The sequence below is a fragment of the Apis laboriosa genome, unplaced genomic scaffold (genome assembly GCF_014066325.1).
Source record: "Apis laboriosa isolate Shangri-la unplaced genomic scaffold, ASM1406632v1 scaffold5213_cov150, whole genome shotgun sequence".
Classification (NCBI taxonomy): Eukaryota; Metazoa; Arthropoda; class Insecta; order Hymenoptera; family Apidae; genus Apis; species Apis laboriosa.
In genome coordinates, this window is record NW_025223582.1 from 763960 (window position 1) to 784230 (window position 20271).

A 20271-nucleotide genomic window follows, 5' to 3' on the forward strand; every position below is an offset into this window, starting at 1 on the left:
TTATTTATATAAATAAAACGAGATTTTTCTCGAGATGCGGCAATTATTTATATATATCGAGAAATATTCTCGTAATTCTACAATTCTTTTCTCGATTATTATATCATTCACGATCCGATGTATGGTTATTGAAATTTTGTCTCGAAAATTAAATTTTAAAATACAAGGATGTTTTCCTTTAAAAGTAATTTTTCCCCCTAAATTTTTCCCGAGATACAGAGAGATGGACTCGGTTCGTTTTTTCGTATTGAGAACTTGCTCTTGCTAAAAGTTTCAAGAAAGGTTAATTGGGCCATTGTCAGGCAAAGTGTCCGCTTCTTTTAATTGAAGGGTTCTTTGACGTGTCTTTGAGAAGGTTCTTAGTTCTTCAAGCAGTGTTCTGTTGTAAAACAGGGCAACGACTCAAGAGAGTGGCGAGTTTGCAGTGTCGTTCAATTTACGTAACACTTTGCAAAAATTTATTCTCGTTGTGGTTGTTTTTCCCTCCAGGCAGGATTTCCTGGAAAACGATTCAAAGCAACAATATCACCCATCCCCTTCTAGAATTAAATTTTTCCATTATCAATTATTGATTCCTGATATCGATATACATACATATAATTGTATCTTGTAAATTTTCGAATTTCTATAAAAAGAAGTAATGGTGTTGAGAAGCGAGAGCAAAAATTATAATAAGAGCAAAAATGGAAAGAAAAAAAAATAAAAGCATCCCTCCATTTTCCCCTCTCCTTCCCTCGTATCTCGTTTACCGAAACTATCAATTGATGTCGGGGATACAAACAGCGCGCCACGATTTACACACACGCAGCTGCACCCCCGAACACCGAGATCCAAACAGAGCGGATATATCTGTTCGTCCATCTGTCGTTGTGTAACGGAACACCGGCTAATAGTATTAGAAATATATATATATATATATATCTCGGGCTAAACTACCCCCGCTGTCAAACCACTCGATCGACGCACCCCATCCCTCTTTGGTGGATTACGTCTGTAAACGCCTACCGTTTCTCTCGATCCAGTTCTACCCTGAAAATCTGTTAAAACGGCTGATTGTACCGGTGCTCGTCGCTGTTGAGTCACCGTTAGACCAGATCGTGCTGACTCTGTCGCGGATTTCCGGTTGATTCTCCTCTCCCCTTGCCCTCTCCGAGCGTTGCAACCGTTCCTCGGATATAATTGATCGAAAGATGGAAAAAAAAGAAGAGGAAAGAAAGATCGAAATTTCGAGGATTTCCAATCGATTTCGTGGAGGAATTTCTTCGAGAGATCGTTAATCCAAGAGTTGAAGGAAAGAGTTGACAATCGATCGTAATAAAATAGGGAGAAAAAGGAATTTTCTTTTTAATCCCTCGATTTAAGGATTGAGGAATTTTCTTTCCCGGAGGAAAGAAAATTGGCGAGCAACAATCGATTCGAATCGACGATATCCGAATTCTAATGCGATATTCCCCGCTGGATGGGCGGCGATGGAGATAATTGAATTAGGGGTGGGTAAACGTGGCTCCTAGAAATACAATCGAGGAGCTTTTGCACGATATATACGCGTAGCAAGACCGTTACGAATCCGGGCCGTAGTAGTTGGAGGATAATTGTAGATATCGCGGTCGAGGGGTGTTCCTTCACGAGAATCGTTCAACAATTAGGCGTTACCACTTTCGCCTCGTTATCCGTCGATCAGATTCCCGTTGTTATACTACAGTTTAAAACTACCCCTCCGAGATATCCGCGGATATAAAGCCAGTTTTCCTCTCTTTGTACTATTCCACGTTCGCTCCACGTCCCATCCTCCAAATTTTCAATTTCAGTTAAAGAAAGTGTATGTATATAAATACTTTTTTATATATAAATTCAAATAAATATCTCAGCACAAATAAAAATATTTATTAAGCAAAATAAAGGACATTGCAGTCAATGCACTTTTGAGAAACAGTTTTTGTCACTCCGTTTTGAATAAATTTGCTTCTTGTCCATTATGCTTTCAACACCCTTAGAAATCAGACAAATTAATTTGAAGATAAAATTAATATTTTCGCAAAGAGAAAAGGTGCAGTTTAAAATTATATACAAAGTCAATGCAATTTAATACCAACTTAATCGAAAATAAAGCACTTAAAATCAAAATAAGATCAAAAATTGTAAGAATTTTCTTTCCAATCTAATATATATATATAATATATTCTCTTCTCTTTTCCAACCAAAGTATTTTCTATTATTAAAATAAATTTTTATTATAAAATATATTTTTATTATAAAATAAATTTTTATCGTTTCAGAAACCATCGAAACTCTCAGAAACAACCCCGTCATGGAACGTTCACCCCATCAACTTTTCATCATCGAAGGAATCGAGAGACTAACTCTTTAATCGCGCGACTTTTGACGTGAACGACACCCCCCTCGATCGATGAGTCGCGAATCAAAAGTGCTCTCTGCTTTTCCCCATCCATAATTCCGTCCACCGCGTATCACAAAATCAAATCAATCCCGATGATCGAATCCGCGCCACCTCCAGTTCTTCTCCACCGTTCTTGCGAAAGAGAACCAACCCTCCCCTCTCGAGTCAATCCAGCCGACTTCCTGCAGGGAAACGCGGCGGTTCTCGGTCGGCGTGACGCTATTCCGGGAATGTGGGAATCGCCGCGGAGTGTGGCTCGGCCGAGATCCGATCCGGGCGCCTCGTGATTAACGCGAGTTTTTCCCTTGCCTTCGCTCGAGAGGAGGATCGAAGAGGAGGAGGAAAGGAGAGGATCGAAGAGGATAAAGAGATAAATTAATACGTGATTAATATTTATCTACTTATCTGTTTCTTAAGAAAGGGAAAAAGCCGAGAATGGAGGAGGTTTCTTCTTTTTGGATGGAATAAAGTTTGGATGAATTATTGGAGCGCGAGGGATGAGTATATGTATCTACTTATTTATTTATCTATTTTTTAAGAAAGGGAAAAATGGAAAAAATCGAGAATAGAGATTTTTCTTTTTGAAATTTTCCAAAATTTCTTTTTGGATTCTTGGGATGGAATAAAGTTTGGATGAATTATTGGAGCGCGAGGGATGAGTATATGTATCTACTTATTTATTTATCTATTTTTTAAGAAAGGGAAAAATCGAGAATAGAGATTTTTCTTTTTGAATTCTTTTTGGATGGAATAAAGTTTGGATAAATTATTGGAATGCGAAGGACGAAGGGAAGGAGCGAATATCTATTTATCTGTTTCTTAAGAGAGGGAAAAAATCGAGAATAGAAAGTTTTCTTTTTGAATTCTTTTTGGATGGAATAAAGTTTGGATAAATTATTGGAGCGCGAGGAACGAGTATATGTATCTACTTATTTATTTATTTATCTATTTATTTATTTAGAAAAGGTTTCTTTTTGGATTCTTGGGAAGGAATAAAGTTTGGATAAATTATTGGAGCACGAAGGACGAAGGAAAGAAGCGAATATTATACGTATCTACTTATTTATTTTTTAAGAATAGGAAAAATGAAAAAAGTTGAAAATGGAGGAGACTTCTTTTTTGGATTCTTGAGAAGGAACGGATATGTATTTACTTATCTACTTATCTATTTCTTAAGAAAGGGAAAAATGGAAAAAGTCGAGAATGCAGAAAGTTTTTTTTTCTTGATTCTTGGGATGGAATAAAGTTTGGATAAATTATTGGAGCGTGAAGGACTAAGGGAAAAGTATATATATTTACTTATCTATTTCTTAAGAAAGGAAAAAGTGGAAAAAATTCAAAATGGAGAAGGAAAAAAGTTTATTTTTGGATTCTTGGGAAGGAATAAAGTTTGGATAAATTATTGGTGTGTGAGGGACGAATATATGTACTATCTACTTATTTATTTGTCTATTTATCTATATCTTAAGAAAGTGAAGAATGGAGAAGGTCTCTTTTTTTGGATTTTTGGGAAGGAATAAAGTTTGGATAAATTATTGGAGCATGAAGGACGAAGGAAAGAGACAAGTATATATATTTACTTATCTATTTCTTAAAAAAGGAAAAAGTAGAAAAAGTCGAGAATGGAGAAGGTTTCTTTTTGGATTTTTAGGAAGGAATAAAGTCTGGATAAATTATTGCAGCGCGAGGGACGAGTATATGTATCTACCTATTTACTTATCTATTTAGAGAAGATTTCTTTTTGGATTCTTGAGAAGGAATAAAATTTAAATAAATTATTGGAGTGTGAGGGACGAATATATATACTATCTACTTATTTACTTATCTGTTTATCTATTTCTTAAGACTCTTTCTAAAGTGAAAAAGTCGAGAATGGAGGAGGTCTCTTTTTGGATTCTTGGGAAGGAATAAATTATTGGAGCGTGAGAGACGAATATATGTACTATCTACTTATTTACTTATCTATTTATCTATTTCTTAAAAAAGTGAAAAAGTCGAGAATGGAGGAGGTCTCTTTTTGGATTCTTGAAAAGAAATAAAGTTTGGATAAATTATTGGAGCGTAAGGGACGAATATCTACTTATTTACTTATCTATTTATCTATTTCTTAAGAAAGGGAAAAATGGAAAAAGTGGAGAATGTAGAAGGTTTCTTTTTGGATTCTTGAAAAAGAATAAAGTTTGGATAAATTATTGGTGTATGAGGGACGAATATATATACTACCTACTTATTTACTTGTCTATTTATCTATTTCTTAAGATTCTTTCTAAAGTGAAAAAGTCAAGAATGGAGGAGGTTTTTGGATTCTTGGGAAGGAATAAAGTTTGGATAAATTATTGGTATGTGAGGGACGAATATATGTACTATCTACTTATTTACTTATCTATTTATCTATTTCTTAAAAAAGTGAAAAAGTCGAGAATGGAGGAGGTCTCTTTTTGGATTCTTGAAAAGAAATAAAGTTTGGATAAATTATTGGAGCGTAAGGGACGAATATCTACTTATTTACTTATCTATTTATCTATTTCTTAAGAAAGGGAAAAATGGAAAAAGTGGAGAATGTAGAAGGTTTCTTTTTGGATTCTTGAAAAAGAATAAAGTTTGGATAAATTATTGGTGTATGAGGGACGAATATATATACTACCTACTTATTTACTTGTCTATTTATCTATTTCTTAAGATTCTTTCTAAAGTGAAAAAGTCGAGAATGGAGGAGGTTTTTGGATTCTTGGGAAGGAATAAAGTTTGGATAAATTATTGGAGCGTAAGGGACGAAGGGAAGGAGCGAGGTGCGTTCGGATAAGCGTACGCGGGTATCACGCAACGCCCATTACTGTCGCGGACGGTTTCACGTGGAAAACGAGTTACTCATCCCTGGCTGGCGGCAGCCACCGCCTTCTGATCGCAGCCGTCGCGCGCGTGCACGTGAATCATTGCAATTACCCTTCTGCGACACCTTTAGATAGATAAATGAATAGAATCAAAATCTATGGAATCCTATAGAAATTTCTATATTCCGAATCGATCGTTTGAAACGACAATATTATACTCGACCTGATTAAACGTCAACGTGTGATTCAAATTATTACCTCTCTTACGAAAAATTCCAAACAGTACGAAAAATTCATTCTTCCAATTCCACCTAAAATCTCAAAACTTCGTGTCCACCCTTTCCAACCCCCCGTTTCACGCCACGTTTCGTTCGAAATCCACACCTCTCGCCCCCTCAAAAGGAAAGAAAAAAAGAGAAACAAGTTTATCAAAGGGAACAATTACACCTCTATTACCACCACCACCACCACCACCACTCTCCACCGCCTCCACCGCCGCACAAACGGTTGGAAAAAGTCAGAAGCAGTTCGTTTCGATCGCCGTTTTCGCGCTATACTAACTTCGTCAACGTGCGTTCCATAGGCGGTGGAGCATCATCCCTCTGGATGGAGAAGGACGAAAAAAAAAAAAAGGGAGGCCGTGGAAACTGGCCGCCGCGTTCCCTCCGCGCAAAGGCCGCGGAGGGAGGGAGGGGCGGGGAGAAGCGGGGCTGACGTTAAATTCGGAGAGCGCCGGAGTGGATCCGGCAGCAACAGCGTCAGCGACTCTGCTCCCTCGTTTTCGTTTGCCCGGCGCAGCACCGCCATCCACCAACCCCCTTTGCGTTGCGCTACGTGTGCGTGAGCACCGCCTCGTCACGCACATGCTGCAGCGACCTTTTGCATCAAAAGCTTTGTTTATGGGCCGAGGAGATTTATAGGCCGCGCGATGGATGCGCGTATGGCGTTATGGCTGTTAGATCTCGGCTAGAAATACTGCGCAACAGTAGCAGAGGGAAGGAGATCCGACAGGTAGGATTCTAGGAGCTTTCCCGTACAATACATTTCCACCGTTTTCCCCGATAAATCATTTTCAGAGGCGCCGTTTGAATCGAGAATATGAATATTTCCTTCGATCCAGAGCGAGATTGATTAGTTTCGATCGTTGCTAGTTGGTCGAAAGGGAGAAGAATCGGTGTTGCGGGATTAATTAAGAAACTATGTTGCAAAGTTTCCTCGAACAATGGTGAAATTATATAATTGCTTACAGAATTCTTCGTAAAGTATTGAAAAATCGTTGGCGATGAAGGAGAGAAAATGGAGAATTTTTAATTTTTAATTTTGCCAAAATCAACTTCTCGATGATTAATTACTACTTAATTAACTCCAGCGTGTGAAGCTGCTCTTTATAAATGTTATATAGACATAGTAAGGGGAAGCTCGAGCCGTTGCTTTGAGCCGTTGCTCGATGACAATTTGCATTTGCAAGGATTACTCGAGAAACGGAGGAGAGATCGCGGCAAGTAGAACGAATTTGCCAATCTGTTAGAAAAAGCAGTAAATCAACGTAATTAACGTGATCGAAACGAATGTAAATCGTTTTCAACCGATTTCTATCATCTAATCGATCACCACAGTGAATGAAAAATTTTTCCAGACGAAGGCAACGTTTCAATCTCAACCGATCGATTATTAAAACGAAAAAGCAATCAAAGAAATTCCTCAAAAAGAAATTAAACAATTCAATATTCCAAACGAACTAATTTCCTTTTTACCAAAAGGAGAATCACTTTGAGAACGCAGACGGAACAACACCTCGTTTCGATCCTATTATATCGTTTCACGAGATTTTTTCGCGAAAACATTCGACTTGGATTGTCAGTGGCCGGTTGTCGGATCGCGATAAATAAAGTGGCGGGAGAGAGAGAGAGAGAGAGAGCAAGAAGCCGGGAGAGGAGAGGCCGGCGAAGCGAGCGACGGAGGAAACACTTTCAAAGGAAATGCACACCAGCGGACAGAGATTTACGGGGATGATAGAGCGGGCTCGTTTTTATCGTAACGGCGAGACCAACAAAACGCTCGATATCCGCTTGGTGACTGGTCGATGCGCATTTCGCGAGACTCTTGCGACCATCTCGAGCAACCTCGTCCGCTTCAAGACTTGGATTCCATGACTTCTATACATTTTAATCCCCTCTTAGGGGACAATCCTTTAAATTTTTCGGTCTGAAAGAAAGATTTCCATCGAGTGGAAACTTATTTGATAACCCTGTGATCGAAATAATTAATAAGAATCTTGGTGATTTTATTATTTTAACACCCTACTCGATGAAGGATACCATTTTGATTTCATTTTTTATCTCCTTGTGAAAAAAATATTAAATTCGTTGGAAACATTGAAAATCTATCTTGCTGGAAATTAAGATAGTTTGCCTTAACGACGGTGTAACCGTAATGACAGTACAAGATCGTTTACCATGATATATATATATATATTAATAAATAGATTAAATCGGTTTGATATACAATCGCGTACGATCATATTCACGCACTGCACAATAACGTGTCTTGTCGTAATACGTTATCCGATATACCGACTTGCTCGTTATAATAACCGGCTAAAATGAACCATCGACGCGTGATTCCACAAACACTCGGTAATTCCATATCCCCTAAACTATCTCTCACCCTTCCATAAAGAAAACTTTCCAACAATTTCAAAAGATCTGCTTCCTTCCCTCGGTACTCGCTCACTGCACCAACTCCATTATACGTTATTATTCATCTCTCCTCCTTAAAACGAGCCTAATTAATCCACGAAAATCTGCGAATCATCGCAGTACACCATAATAATAAGATGGATTCTTGGCGAACGAATTTATCACCGGTTTGGAACGGAATTTATCGCGGTATGGAAACGAAAGCATTCGACGCGAGCAAAGTGTTAACGGCCAGCCAACTCGGTCGCATTGCACGATCTGGACTCGAGGAATAGAGTAGGTTCAAGCCTAAAGATCATTACCGGCGGCATTAAGTTGCCGTTGTCGGATCGAGCGTGTACCACGGTGATGGTTGGATCCGGTCGCTCCTTGGAAACTCCTTATTTAGAGGGCCGTGTTATACGAAGAAAATGCGGGGAATATCTGGCGCGGACTATCTCTGGCGGGCGAGCGAGGCTAAGCGTCCTAATAAAACCAGAACTGCCGGCGTTGCCGATCTCTCTTATCCCGCTCGCCGCGCCGCCTCTCAAAGGCGTCCGCTTTAATCTTCTATCACCGATCCCCTCCAACCTTTTGCGTCCAACGGTCAATTTTCTTGTTGCGCCCGAGTGGATATCGCGAGATCGGTTATCGTGCTCGATGCGAGGAGACCAGATCTCGCGGCAGCGCGAGGATGATCGATGATCGGGGAAATCAGATGAGGGATAGAGTCGATTGCGGACGATAGAGAGTGTCCCGAGGGCTCGATCGACGACGGTTGGATCTTTGGATTTTGAAGAGAAGAGGAGTAATTGTTGGGGGAAAGTGGGCGAGTATGCGGAGGTAAGTTTGGAAAACGAGGAATAGATTTCGATCGTGTTACGATTATCGATTCTTTGCACTTCGGAGGTTTAGTGTTTCTCTAGAAATCGATAATTCTTTCAAAAAGTTTCGACAAAATTGATGTATTGAGATTTTAAATTGAAATTTATTTGCGAAAGCTATTTCGATTTTGAAAAAGTGCGAAAACGCTTGAACAATTTAAAGATAACGATAACTAATAATGATCTAACAGGCGAGATAAAAAGGAAGAAGAAAGAAAAGCGGGAACCGGCGAAATCGAGGATGCCGAGCGGCGAGTGTCGATCGCGAAGACGGCGCGTTCGAACATCGATACACTGGCCGCCGTAGGTGTTCATTCCCGGTGGCTTGGCCGTGGTACGCGTCTCGCAACGTATTATACGTGTACGTGTGCGGGGGCACGGTGTAAAAAAAACCGCGTAAAAGAAAAGGCAGGAAGCGGCGGCCGTGTCTCTCCGTCCTGCTCGGATCGTGGTCGCGAGACAAATGCCGCGCCAGTCTCCGTCCTCGTCTCGCGGACCCCCCACCCCTCGGTTCCGGCGATTCAGCGCGTTCCGCAGCGCTGTGGAACCCCCCACCAAGCCGCGCTGTGCTGTAGCGGCGGTAGGGGCGGCTGTTCCCGGTGGGCGGTGCCAGTTCGTGCCACGCCCCGTCGCGTTGCCCGTTTACCAGCCAGGCGCGCTCGTCAAATGTTTTTCGTCGCGGATTATGACGCGGTCTGCGCGATTATGACCACCTCTCTCCCTCCCCTCTCCTCCCTCGCGCTCTCCATCCCTCCCGCTCACCTTCTCTTCCCCCCTCGTATGCATGCTCTTTGTCCTCTTATCCCTGTTCCTTCGTTTTTTTTTCTTTTCTTTCTTTTTTTTCTTTTTTTTTTCTTTCTTTCCCCCTATCTTTAAGCGCTTTCCTCCTCGAGGCTGGATCTCCATCCCATCTCCCTCCCTCCCTCTCTCTCTCTCTCTCTCTCTCTCTCTCTCTCTCTCTCTAACACCAAGGCTCCTTCCAGGACGCAAGGTTTGCTCTTGCCCCAGCCCGACGGACGCGCGCGTTCCGTTGCCTGACCACCGCTGCATTTCGCCTCGTTCTCGTTCCTACCAACACCGAATCGCGGAGGATCCTCGTGCAGTGACCGGTCTCTCTCTCTGCGCGGTCCATCGATCGGTGCCGCGCGCTCCTTCCTTGGATCTTCCGGAGAATAGAGAGCCGTTGTCGATTCTGGGAACCCTACGAACGCGCTACGTGTATACAATGGAAAAGGAATAAGGGGATGGTGGTCGACCAATCGATGACACATACGGTTGCTAAACAGCAAGCACCGTGTCTCGTGATTTTTCTTCGATATCGGTCGCGGATAATTGTGCACCGTAATCGATTCTACGTCGACAGGTGTTCCACGATTATTCCACGGGAAAGGAGAAAATTTCGGAGAAGAAATTCCACGACAGGGATCTGTCGCAGTAAACTCTGTCCTGTAGTTATTGATTGATGAGTCATTAATACCAGAGAGTTGCTTAAGCAGTCGCATTGACCTCGAGTTTACGGTGAATCGAACAAAGAGCCGGCTATCTAAAAAAGAATCCGGCACGAGAACGAAAGTGTTTGGACATCGCGAATAGAGCTGTTAACCGCGGTGTGTTTCGCGAAACTACGAGCCTTGTAACCACTTGTAAAGCCCTGTACACGCTTGAGAAAAATACACCAACTTATGAACACTATATTATATACTTTCTTTTCAGATTCCTCCTCCGGAGAAGCGAAGGGAATCAATCGGTCGTGAATACCTTCTCGATGGAACGAGAATCAAGCCGCTATCGCGCTTGTGAATAATAATATCTCTCTTCAACCTCAAATATACCCTTCTCTTTCGCGCGTATGAAAGGATATTAATCGTTGCAGCTTCGTCCGATTATCTCGATTCAAATATTCTCGACGAGGCAACGCGCAACGAGAAAATTACGCGCAAGTGTGTACTGGGCTTGAGACAGCGGCGCGCTGGTTCTGTGCAGCTTGTTGCTGCTCCCGCGGCGAACTTTGCAACTGTTCGAACGGGTGGTCGCGCGTCTTGAAACCGTCGAAACCGATGTTAAGCAGTATCGATCGACGCTCTCCGACGAGGAGGGAAGAAGGCTTTGTGTATCGCGCGTAACCCGCGCGCTTCTTTGCCCCGGAAAAGAAGCTGGGCAAACTTCTTCCCGCGTTACTTTTCCTTTCGAAATCACTTTCCTTACAATCCACGAACCCAAGTAAGAAACCAATTATCCGGAGTGAAACGTTTCACCCGATCATTTCTGCTCGTGAAATGGCATATATTAAAATAGGTTTTATATATATATGTGTGTGTATACACACGTACAGTTTCTGGTGAAAGGATCGACTTTGTTAAAAGCGGATCTCGGTTTGGCAAAAAGTCGTTTTATTAAAAAATGTTTAGACGTCGACAATGCGGGTGAAATGGTTAGATAGACTATTTTTACGTTACGAGCAGGTTGAATAGCTTTCTCGACTAACTCAGAAGCGATTCTAATGCTTCGTTTCCGACTCGAGATCATTCGACAATGCGCGTTAACATACATACGCTCGGCCGGGAAGAACGATTTGTGATATAATAATGGGGACATTGAGAAAACATTTCTATACATCTGTTTTTTCCCGCATTTAGGGAAAAAAGGGGATTGAAATGTAAAATTGATCATTTGGATTATGAAAAATGAAGGATTTCCAAACTTTTCGAGGGATAAAAATCTCTTTCGAGTTCGAGTATCGTGTTCGCGATATATAATTTTGATTACCTCTGCTTTCGATTCTACGAGTCATTTCACAACGGTAAAATTTTGGAAATTTGGGGGTGGAGGGGGAAGGATCAAAGTGGCAAATAGTAACGCCTTCGCTCGTCGAGGCTCGAAAACACGAAAACCAACGAAATCGATCGCGGTATGTGGACTCTATTTACACTAGCCATGCAATTCGCGAACCCGCGCGAACGGTTTTCAATGTGGTCGGGGCCGAATTTTGGTTTCGAAGTCGAAATCACATCGAAATCGGTCGTTAAATTATTTTACGTAACGTAACATCGAAATAGCAAAGATTCTAGGTTCTTATTCGTTGATTCGAATCGATCGACTACTCGTCCGTCGATTTGGATTGGCTCGCGATGAGCGAAACTTGTTGCAAATGATTTTTCGAAAACGAAGAGATCGATGGAAACAATCTTGTAAAAAGATCTTAGAAGATATTCAATTAAAATATTGTACAGTTTGGGAGAAAAAATTCAATTTCCGTTATTGATCGAACTACTTCACAAAGAGAAAGAACCCCGAAGCGGAAAATCGAGTCACCGGAGCATCATCCTTCCTCCCTTCCTTCCGCCCCTTCCTCACGAAAAATGTTCTTCGGTCCATTCCCTCGTCAAACGATCGAAAAACTCAAGAAATCTAAAATTTAATCTCGAAAAGGATGTCCAAACCAATTTTCCAATAAGAAATTCCCTTAATTCTCAAAATGTCACGACCCAAAAAGAAAAAAAAGAAAAAAGAAAAAAAAATTCAATCTTCCTTATCGACCGATCAGATCAATGTTCCAAGAACTTCATCGGTAAACCCGAATGTTGTTTCGTAAAACGCGACGACGAACGTCCAACGCGAGATCTTGTTTCGCGAGGTTCCCGATTTCCGAGCGTGTGTGTTCTACGGCACCAAGTGTTTCTGGAAATCACGGTGTGTCGGTGGAAAAGCTCTCGCGGATTTGGCAACACTGTGACGTGCTGGGCGTCTCGCTAACACTCGACGGCGCGAAGGACGAGGGGGCCACACGGAGATCGGGGCGAAAAACCGAGAGTGGTTTTACGCGACGGAGGTGGGGGGCGGAACCGAGCCGCGGCAGAGGAAGGTGCCGAAGGGACGCGTGAGACTGACCGGGTGGTGGGGGGACGAGTCACGTGACCGCGAGTGGTGGGGATCGCGCGGGCGGAGTGGGGATTCGGTGGGCGGGGCCAATGGTTTCTCCTCCGTTGACGATTCTCGGGATGCAGGGCGCAGGTCGATTCGAACGATCCGCACGAGGGACGATACGATGGATGGGGAGAGGGGGGTGAAGGGGCAGAGGAGGAGGATGGGCACGGGGTGATGCTCGTGACGCTGGCTAGCGCGAATTTTGGCACAGCTCGCGAAAATTTCTCACTCGACTTTCCGCGGAAAACTCGGACGGCTCTTGACACGGCCAATCGGCTTGAATTATGACTGATGAAGTGCCGTTTCGCGGGCTAATGGAGGAAACCGACCGTCGAGGCTAGCCGGTGTTAAGTATGGATCAGTTCGCTACCTACGTGAATCTCTCTTGACCTGGCTCGAAACGACAGAGACTAAAATTGGAGACGTTGGATGGCATCGTTGATTTACGAGTAGATTCAGACGTACGTATACTAATTTTACCGATGATAGCGATAGTCGATTGGTTGGTAAGATGCGTTCGAGTTGTTAACTTCGAACGAAAGAACACGGTGGTAAGAATATAATTCTTGTTCGATCTTTTTGCTTTCGCAGAGAGGACGCTTTATTCGAAGAACGAATAAATAAGATCGATCGATTTCCACGGATCAAGAATTTCACGGAGAAATCAATGTGAAAGCTTCTTTCGAAAAAGAAAAAAAAAAAAAAAAAAAAGTACTCGACACCTCGCAAATACTCTCTATCAAAAACATCTCGTCACAGAACACGTTTCCCCTGTTCCTGAAAAGCTGCATGATTTTATCGCCCGATCCGCGGCAAAGCCCGTGAAAATCCAAGCAACGTGTCAATCGGCTGCGTTGTCGACAGCGAAGTTTCGAGCAACGTCGATCACCTCCCCCTCTCTCTTCCCCTCCCTTTCCCAACAACCTCGCGAACAACCCGATGCCGCGGGGAGGGTGGTGTTAATGGGCGTATTCGCGGTTAACACCCTTAAATTCGCGCTGGGGAGGGGAGGGGACCGACGGCCGGGGAAGAGAGAGAGAGAGAGAAAGAAATAGTGACGAGGGAAGAACATCCGGAGCGTTGTGCAGAAGTCTCGTCGTCGGGGAGGGGGTAACGAGGACGGAGACACAGAATTCACCCGAGAGAGAGAGAAAGAGAGAGAGAGAGAGAGAGAGAGAGAGAGAGAGGAACGGAGAACGTCGGAAAAGGCGTCGAGAGCAACGCCGCTCGGATTGGCGCCGGAACGCCAATCCGAACTACGAGCGCTCATTATCGCCCGCTGCTCGTTGTGGTGGGGAGTCGGAGTAGACAGCTCTACCCCTCCTCGTCCTTCTCTCGGCCGCTCGGCTAGTCTCGTTCTTGTTCGACGCGGTGGTGCACCGCGGTCGCCTGCTAAGTTGTCGAGGCAGGTTTCCCCCACCAGGGCTCCACGGCCGAACGGTCGAAGGGGAAGGGAGGAGGAGCCCCTGCACCGTCTCAGTCTTCGCGTCGCTGCCCTCCAGCATTCACGCCTCCCGCGTCCGTTCGCAGCGGCGCAGGCACACTCCGGTCCGGTCTGTACGTACACGCACATACACGCGGCCTCCCCCTCCCCCTCCCGCCGCCGCGCCCCTCACCCTCTCTCCCCCTCTCCCTCTCTCTTTCTCCCCCCTCCCCTGCTCAGCCGTCGCTCCCGCTCCGTCCCGTCTACACGTAGACGCGCGCGTACACACGCCCTGAATCCGGACGAGGACTTTAGCACACCAACACCTCCGCGGGAGGTGTGGGGGTGAGCCCCCAGAGGAGGTGTCAATCCTAGCGCTGCTCAGTGACCATCGCGGCGCCACCCAAGTAACACCTTTCGTCCGCTCTCCAGCCCCGGCCGAGGCGGCTAGCGCGCACAGCACACAGCGTTACAGTGTCGTCCAGAGAGCGCCTCCTCTCTCTCGGTCTTTTCGATTCCTCTCTCGCCTTTCGCGTTTCGCGCTACGCTTTCCAAACAACGACCGGTCCAAACTGTCCTCGTCCTCGGCCCGTGTGTATCGTCCGGCCGTCGGACGGATTGCCGGTTCCGCGCGACCCGTTTCTCTCTCATTCGCTTTCCTCTCCGCTTCGTAACGACGAGGGACAACAGGCGCGAATATATATATATATATATATATATTATACGTATATATATATATATATATATATCCGAGGAGGGCGAGAAAGAAAGAGAGTTTCTTTTTTTCCGCCAATGCCTCGGTCGCGTGTCGGTGTCGGTGTCGCGTGAACGTTTGGATTCGCCTCGCGTCCCTCGAGTAAGTACACGCGTTCGAAGTATACGAAATATACAGTGGTAAAAGTGTGCGCGCGTGTCGCGTCGAACTTGCTTGCTCGCTTGCTTGACCGCGGGTTAAGTCACGGGACGGGACGGAACATTTGTAGGTGTTCGAAACGAAGAAGTGAATGATGAAGTGAACAGTGAAAAGCAAGAAGAATATACGACGAATCCTCGAGGTGGTGGTTTTGTTCGATCGATCGGTGCTTTCGGCCACGGTGTGACTCTGTCCAAGCGCCACCGCCGTCTCTCCGCGAGCCAGTATCACCGTATCAACGCATCTTTCCTCGTGGATGAGTGCTCTACGCTTGCCGGTGCTTCGCAAAAAACTCTCCTCCCCCGGTGTTTCTCGCAAAGTAAATTCGTGATATCCTACGAGAAAGATATTGTTTCCAAGTGAGAGGCAGGGTTCCAAGGTGAGAGGGTTCTCGAGGGTACAGGAGGAGGAAGGAGACGTGCGATATGTCGAGCGGACGGCTCGCGACGGACTTCGAGGGGAGATCGCAGGGGGAGCGACGAGAACGCAGCGTGGATCGAGGCCTACGCTCCTGAACGTTTCGTCCACGTAGCACGTTGCAAATTCGTGGAAAAACTCGCGAGTATGCCCGAGATCCGAGCGACGGCCGAGACTGGAATCGCGCTGCACCTGGTAACATCGGCGTCACTCGACGCGGCACGGATCACTGAGATACAACGGTAATCGAATCCTACACGAAGAAACAAAACATCCCTCGTGTATCGAAAAAGAAGAAAGAAGAAGAGGAGGAGGAAGAGGAGGAAAAGGAAAAAAAGGAGGAAAAAGAGAGGAAAAGAAAGGGAAAAAAAACCAACCGCAACGTCTAAAATTCGATCCCCCGTAATGTGTATTGTGTTGTTGTGCGTGTGAAATCCAAGTTGTCGAACGGTAAGAAAGAAAGAAAAGAAGAAGAAGAAGAAGAAGAAGAAGAAGAAGAAGAGTAGAAGCAAGAAGAGGGCGGGGAGAAGAAGGAGAGGAAAGAGAGAATCGAAAAGAGGAAGGGGGAAAAAATAGGAAGAAGAGGAAAAGGAGGAAGAAAAGGGAAAAGCCTCCCTCGGTTTTACAGAGTCACTCGAAGAGGAGAATCTCGCGCGACTCGGCACACCCGCCCGTCTCGATGAGATTCGAACAAGACACAGCGTGCAGGGGTACCCACTGCGCCAGCACTCCGCAACCCTCCGCGCTGCAGCAGCGATCACGGATCGAGGAGGTGGTCGAGGAGGAGGTGGACTCCTCCTTGAAGGACATAGACGTAGGCCAACGGCGTAGACGAGAATTGGAGGCTAACGTGGTCGAGGGTGCGAACACGGGGCCGAGGGCCGAGGCGGGGGGGCCTGGGATGGCGTACCCCGCGTCAGCGACGGCTCTCAATCAACACTCGGCCTTCGCAGCCACCTCGATCGCTGGCACGCCGCCGGCCAACCCCAACGGCCACATAACCGGCGGCCACCTGCCCGCGCCGGCCGCCCCGCGCCCGACGGACTTCAGCGTCTCCTCCTTGCTCACCGCCGCGACCACTCACCCCCCGATATTAGGCGGCTCGTCCTCGCAGGGGAGCGCGTCGCCGCCGCCCGGCGGCCCGGGTAGCCCGGCCGCCGCGCCGGAAACGCCGCCCCCGTTGCCGAGCCAGAGGGAATTGTCCCATCCGTCCTCGGCGGTCGCCGCGGCCAGCTACTTCAGCGCTGCCGCCCTGGCGGCGGCCGGATTTTACAATCCGGCGGCCCATCTGCCGGCGACCAGCTCGCCAGGCCCGACGGCCCATCATCTGCAGGGGAAAGGGATCCTCAGCGGCACCCATCATCATCCGCATCTTAACCCCCACGGTATCACGCCGCCAGGTGAGCGATAACGTTTATGGATCTCTCTCTCTCTCTCTCTCTCTCTCTCCTTCTCCTTCTTCTCTTCGTCTCGCTTCCTCCTCGCGATTATTCTCTCCGCCCGAGAGAAGTGTTTTCCTTTGGGAAACGGTGGTGGTGGTGGTGGTGGTGGTTTTAGGATGGCGGTAGAGAGAGAGAGAGGGGATGTCTTTCGTGATTCCTTTCCTTCTTGCAAGGAAATTTTTCCCTGTTGTGTTCGGTGGAGAAAGGGGAGGAAAGGGGAAGGAGGAGGTTAGAGATGTAGGTCGACGATGGATTCGTTTTTTGGGAGGTTTTTATTCATTTATAGATCCTTGTGTTTCTTTATCACGCTATTGTAGAATATATATCTATTTAGGTATTTAGAGAGATGGGTTGAAGCAGATATTTCTTTTTATCAAGGAAGGAGAAATGGTGTTAAGTAGAAACGTTAAGTTAGCAACGTATAACGTCTTTCATTCTGGAATGGAAAGAATGGAGTTAGATAATAATCTTGATGAAAATCGTACAAAATCCGTGAACGCTCGAGTAAAGTAGTTTTATCTTGATCTAGAGATCTGTAGGAAAGCAGAAGCTTTTAATTAATCCGTGAGAATGTTTCTTCTGTTCCGAGGCAAAAAGTATTTATACTTTTACATTGTCTCGTCAAAGGTTGAAAGAGAAAATGAACTTCGACGTTCATCCAAGATTCCACTCGTCACAACTCGTAGAAACGTAGCGTTGATAAGCGAATCTGATAAACATCATTGTCACGAATAGAGTCACGATGGATCTAATCTGTTGGAGAATCTGGATTGAGACGTGGATTATTTGATTCGGGTAGCAGAGAAAAATAGTAGATAAGAATAGTTTCTCCTACGATTGCGTAGAATTCGGTAAACAAGCTTGGTCGAACTTGAAATTGGATCCAACTATGGCCGAGGAATTTCTTCGATCGTTCGCGATTCGTGTTACTCCAATTGGAAAGCGAGGGAAGTGGATAAATTTTTGGCCAACGGTTCCCTCTCCCCCCCTGTCTGTTCGTGAAGAGTCAGTTGGGAAAAGAAATTATTCTTCTACTCGTGGTTTCTTAACCTAGACAGAATTGTCGAAAGAGAATTTGTGGCGAGAATTAATCTTTATCTTCGTCGGACTCAACTTTCAACAATATTGAAAATTTTGTATCGCGGCGACTAAAGATCCATCGTGCGAAGCATCAGTCGTTAAAACTGAAAATCTTTTTATAAATTTTCCACTCAAACTCGAAATTTTGCGATACTAGAAAGATTAGAAATTCTCTAAGAGGAGATCGATCTAACTCTGAAGAATCCTTTCTTCTCTTCTTCAAACCATCTCAAACTCTCGAATTACTTCTTACAACGCTAAGAAAAAGAAAAATTCTATTATTCGCTGCACAAGGTTTCGCAAAATTTTCTAAATCTCTCTTCCAAATCCTCGAAAATCGCAACGAGAGAAAAAAGCCGCGCTTACGATTCGAAATACCGTCGTGGAAAAATCGGGCGGCGTTTAATTACATTTAATAATGGATCCAGTTCGTTCCACGATCGACTTGTTGCGCGCGGTTTGCGCAAACCGCCGCCGCGATTTCGGCGCGGAATTCGCCACTTTTTCGAGGTTTATCCATCCTTCGATAACCGATTCTATTAGGATTCTTCCCTCCTCGAGGTAAATTCTCGAAAAAGTGACGAGAGTATCTCGAGATGGACGCGTTTCATATATATTTACGTTTCACGTTCGATCGGTTTGTTAAAACCGTATCCTCGCTCGCCTCGCTTGAAACGAATCGAAACAGGCATTGTTGGAACGGAGTTTGCGATAGCCGGGAGTTTGCGGTTTTGGGTGAAACGGCAGGGAAAGATGATTTGTTTGGCGGACGAAAATTGGTTTGTAAAAGCGGTTTGCTCGAATCGATGAAGGATGAATTAAAATGAGCGAGAAGAAGTGGCTCGAGATGGGAATAGCATAAACGGTTGACGGTTATGTTCTACTCGGTGAAACGGTAGAATTATTTATGGATAGATAGAGAAATATGTACGCGAGTATATATATATTCTTACTGTTGTAGTATAAGAATAATTTATAGGGTGTGCGATACAGTGATGATGAAAGTGTAGAAACATAAAGTTCTCTATTAAGTTAGGTGTTCTTCTTGGGGAGATTTCTTAAATTTTGGAGCGCGATTCGAGTTTGGAAGCTTCGTGACTACGTGCAATTTTGTATCGAGAAGGAGGACTTTTTCCTTTCCTTGTGTGTGTAATTTTGAAAAAGTATTGGTGAAATTAGGAGTGTTGTTAGCATCCTGGTCGATGGCAACTATTTTTTCGAATCCAAGAATTCGTTCGCTCGAATCGATTGATGATGGAAACAAAGGAATCGAAGGAAATTTGATCGACAAGCTCGAGAAATCGAAACGAAAGCGGAAACTTTACGACGAGGCGAGGAAAAAGTTGCGGGGAAAATTCGTTGATGTTGCAACGAAAGAAAAATTTACAATTTTTTCCCTTGCTCTAAATTTTGGTTGGAAAATTATTCGAAATAATAATTTATTTATTATTTTATCCTCGGAAAATTAATTCGACAATTATATATGCAACAAGTAGTCGAAGTAAAATTAACCTAACCTCGATTTTTCCATTTTTTTTTCTTTCTTTCTTTTTTTTTTTTTTTGATCTTGAGGACATATTTACAGTATCAGGTGTCAGCTGAATATAAAATGGAAGCTCAAGCTGCCCTGTGTGTCGATCACATTTGAACAAATTATCGAAATTTTCTATTCGTCTATTTCTCTCGATTTTTTTTATTTTTTTAAATTAAAAGAATTGACCAAAACCTTTACCCTCCTCCCTTGCGCGAAACGAAGACTCCTCCTTCCTCTTTCGACTCACTTTATACACCTGATTACTCGGTTACAAACTATTCAACCGAATTCTCGAATTTTCCTTCTAAAAATATCTTATTCGTTCGAGCAACGTTCCCTCTCCCCCCTCCCTCCCTGCTCGACATATAATAATCAGAAAATGGGAACTCGTATCTTGATCAACGATCTTGAACCGACAATCGTCCAAAAAAGAAAATCTAATTTAATACTCCGCAACCTCAGAGACAAAGATCTCGTGTCTGACCGGTAGTGTCCTGGCGCGGTGCCATCCTGAAACCGGAAGCGCGCTCGGTTTCCGCGTCTCGCGCGTCTCTTACGCAACGCGGCCGACGGGAAAAGTCTGGAAAAGTGGCGCTTTTGTTCGAAAATGCCCGGTTGGACGTTGTCCGACGCGATAAAAACGTGGCTAATTAACGCGGCGTAATTATTCCCTCGCGTTCAAATCCTTTTGATTATCGTAAAAGACTGTAATAACGTAAAAAAAAAAAAAAAAAAAAAAAAAAAAAA

General features: G+C 44.5%; 1 protein-coding gene across 4 annotated transcripts in view; it reads left to right on the top strand.

Annotated features, from left to right (window-relative positions):
- Nucleotides 1-14891: 14891 nt before the first annotated feature.
- Nucleotides 14892-20271, top strand: part of LOC122717525 (optomotor-blind protein-like) — a 120135-nt gene continuing 114755 nt past the window's right edge. For 3 of the 4 annotated variants that reach the window (XM_043941692.1, XM_043941694.1, XM_043941695.1), the window contains exon 1: nt 14970-16868. In XM_043941692.1, coding sequence (XP_043797627.1) covers nt 16148-16868 — 721 coding nt within the window. In that variant the 5' untranslated portion in view covers nt 14970-16147. Of the gene's footprint in view, nt 16869-20271 lie in introns of all 4 variants that reach the window. The other variant, XM_043941693.1, reaches the window with a different exon arrangement.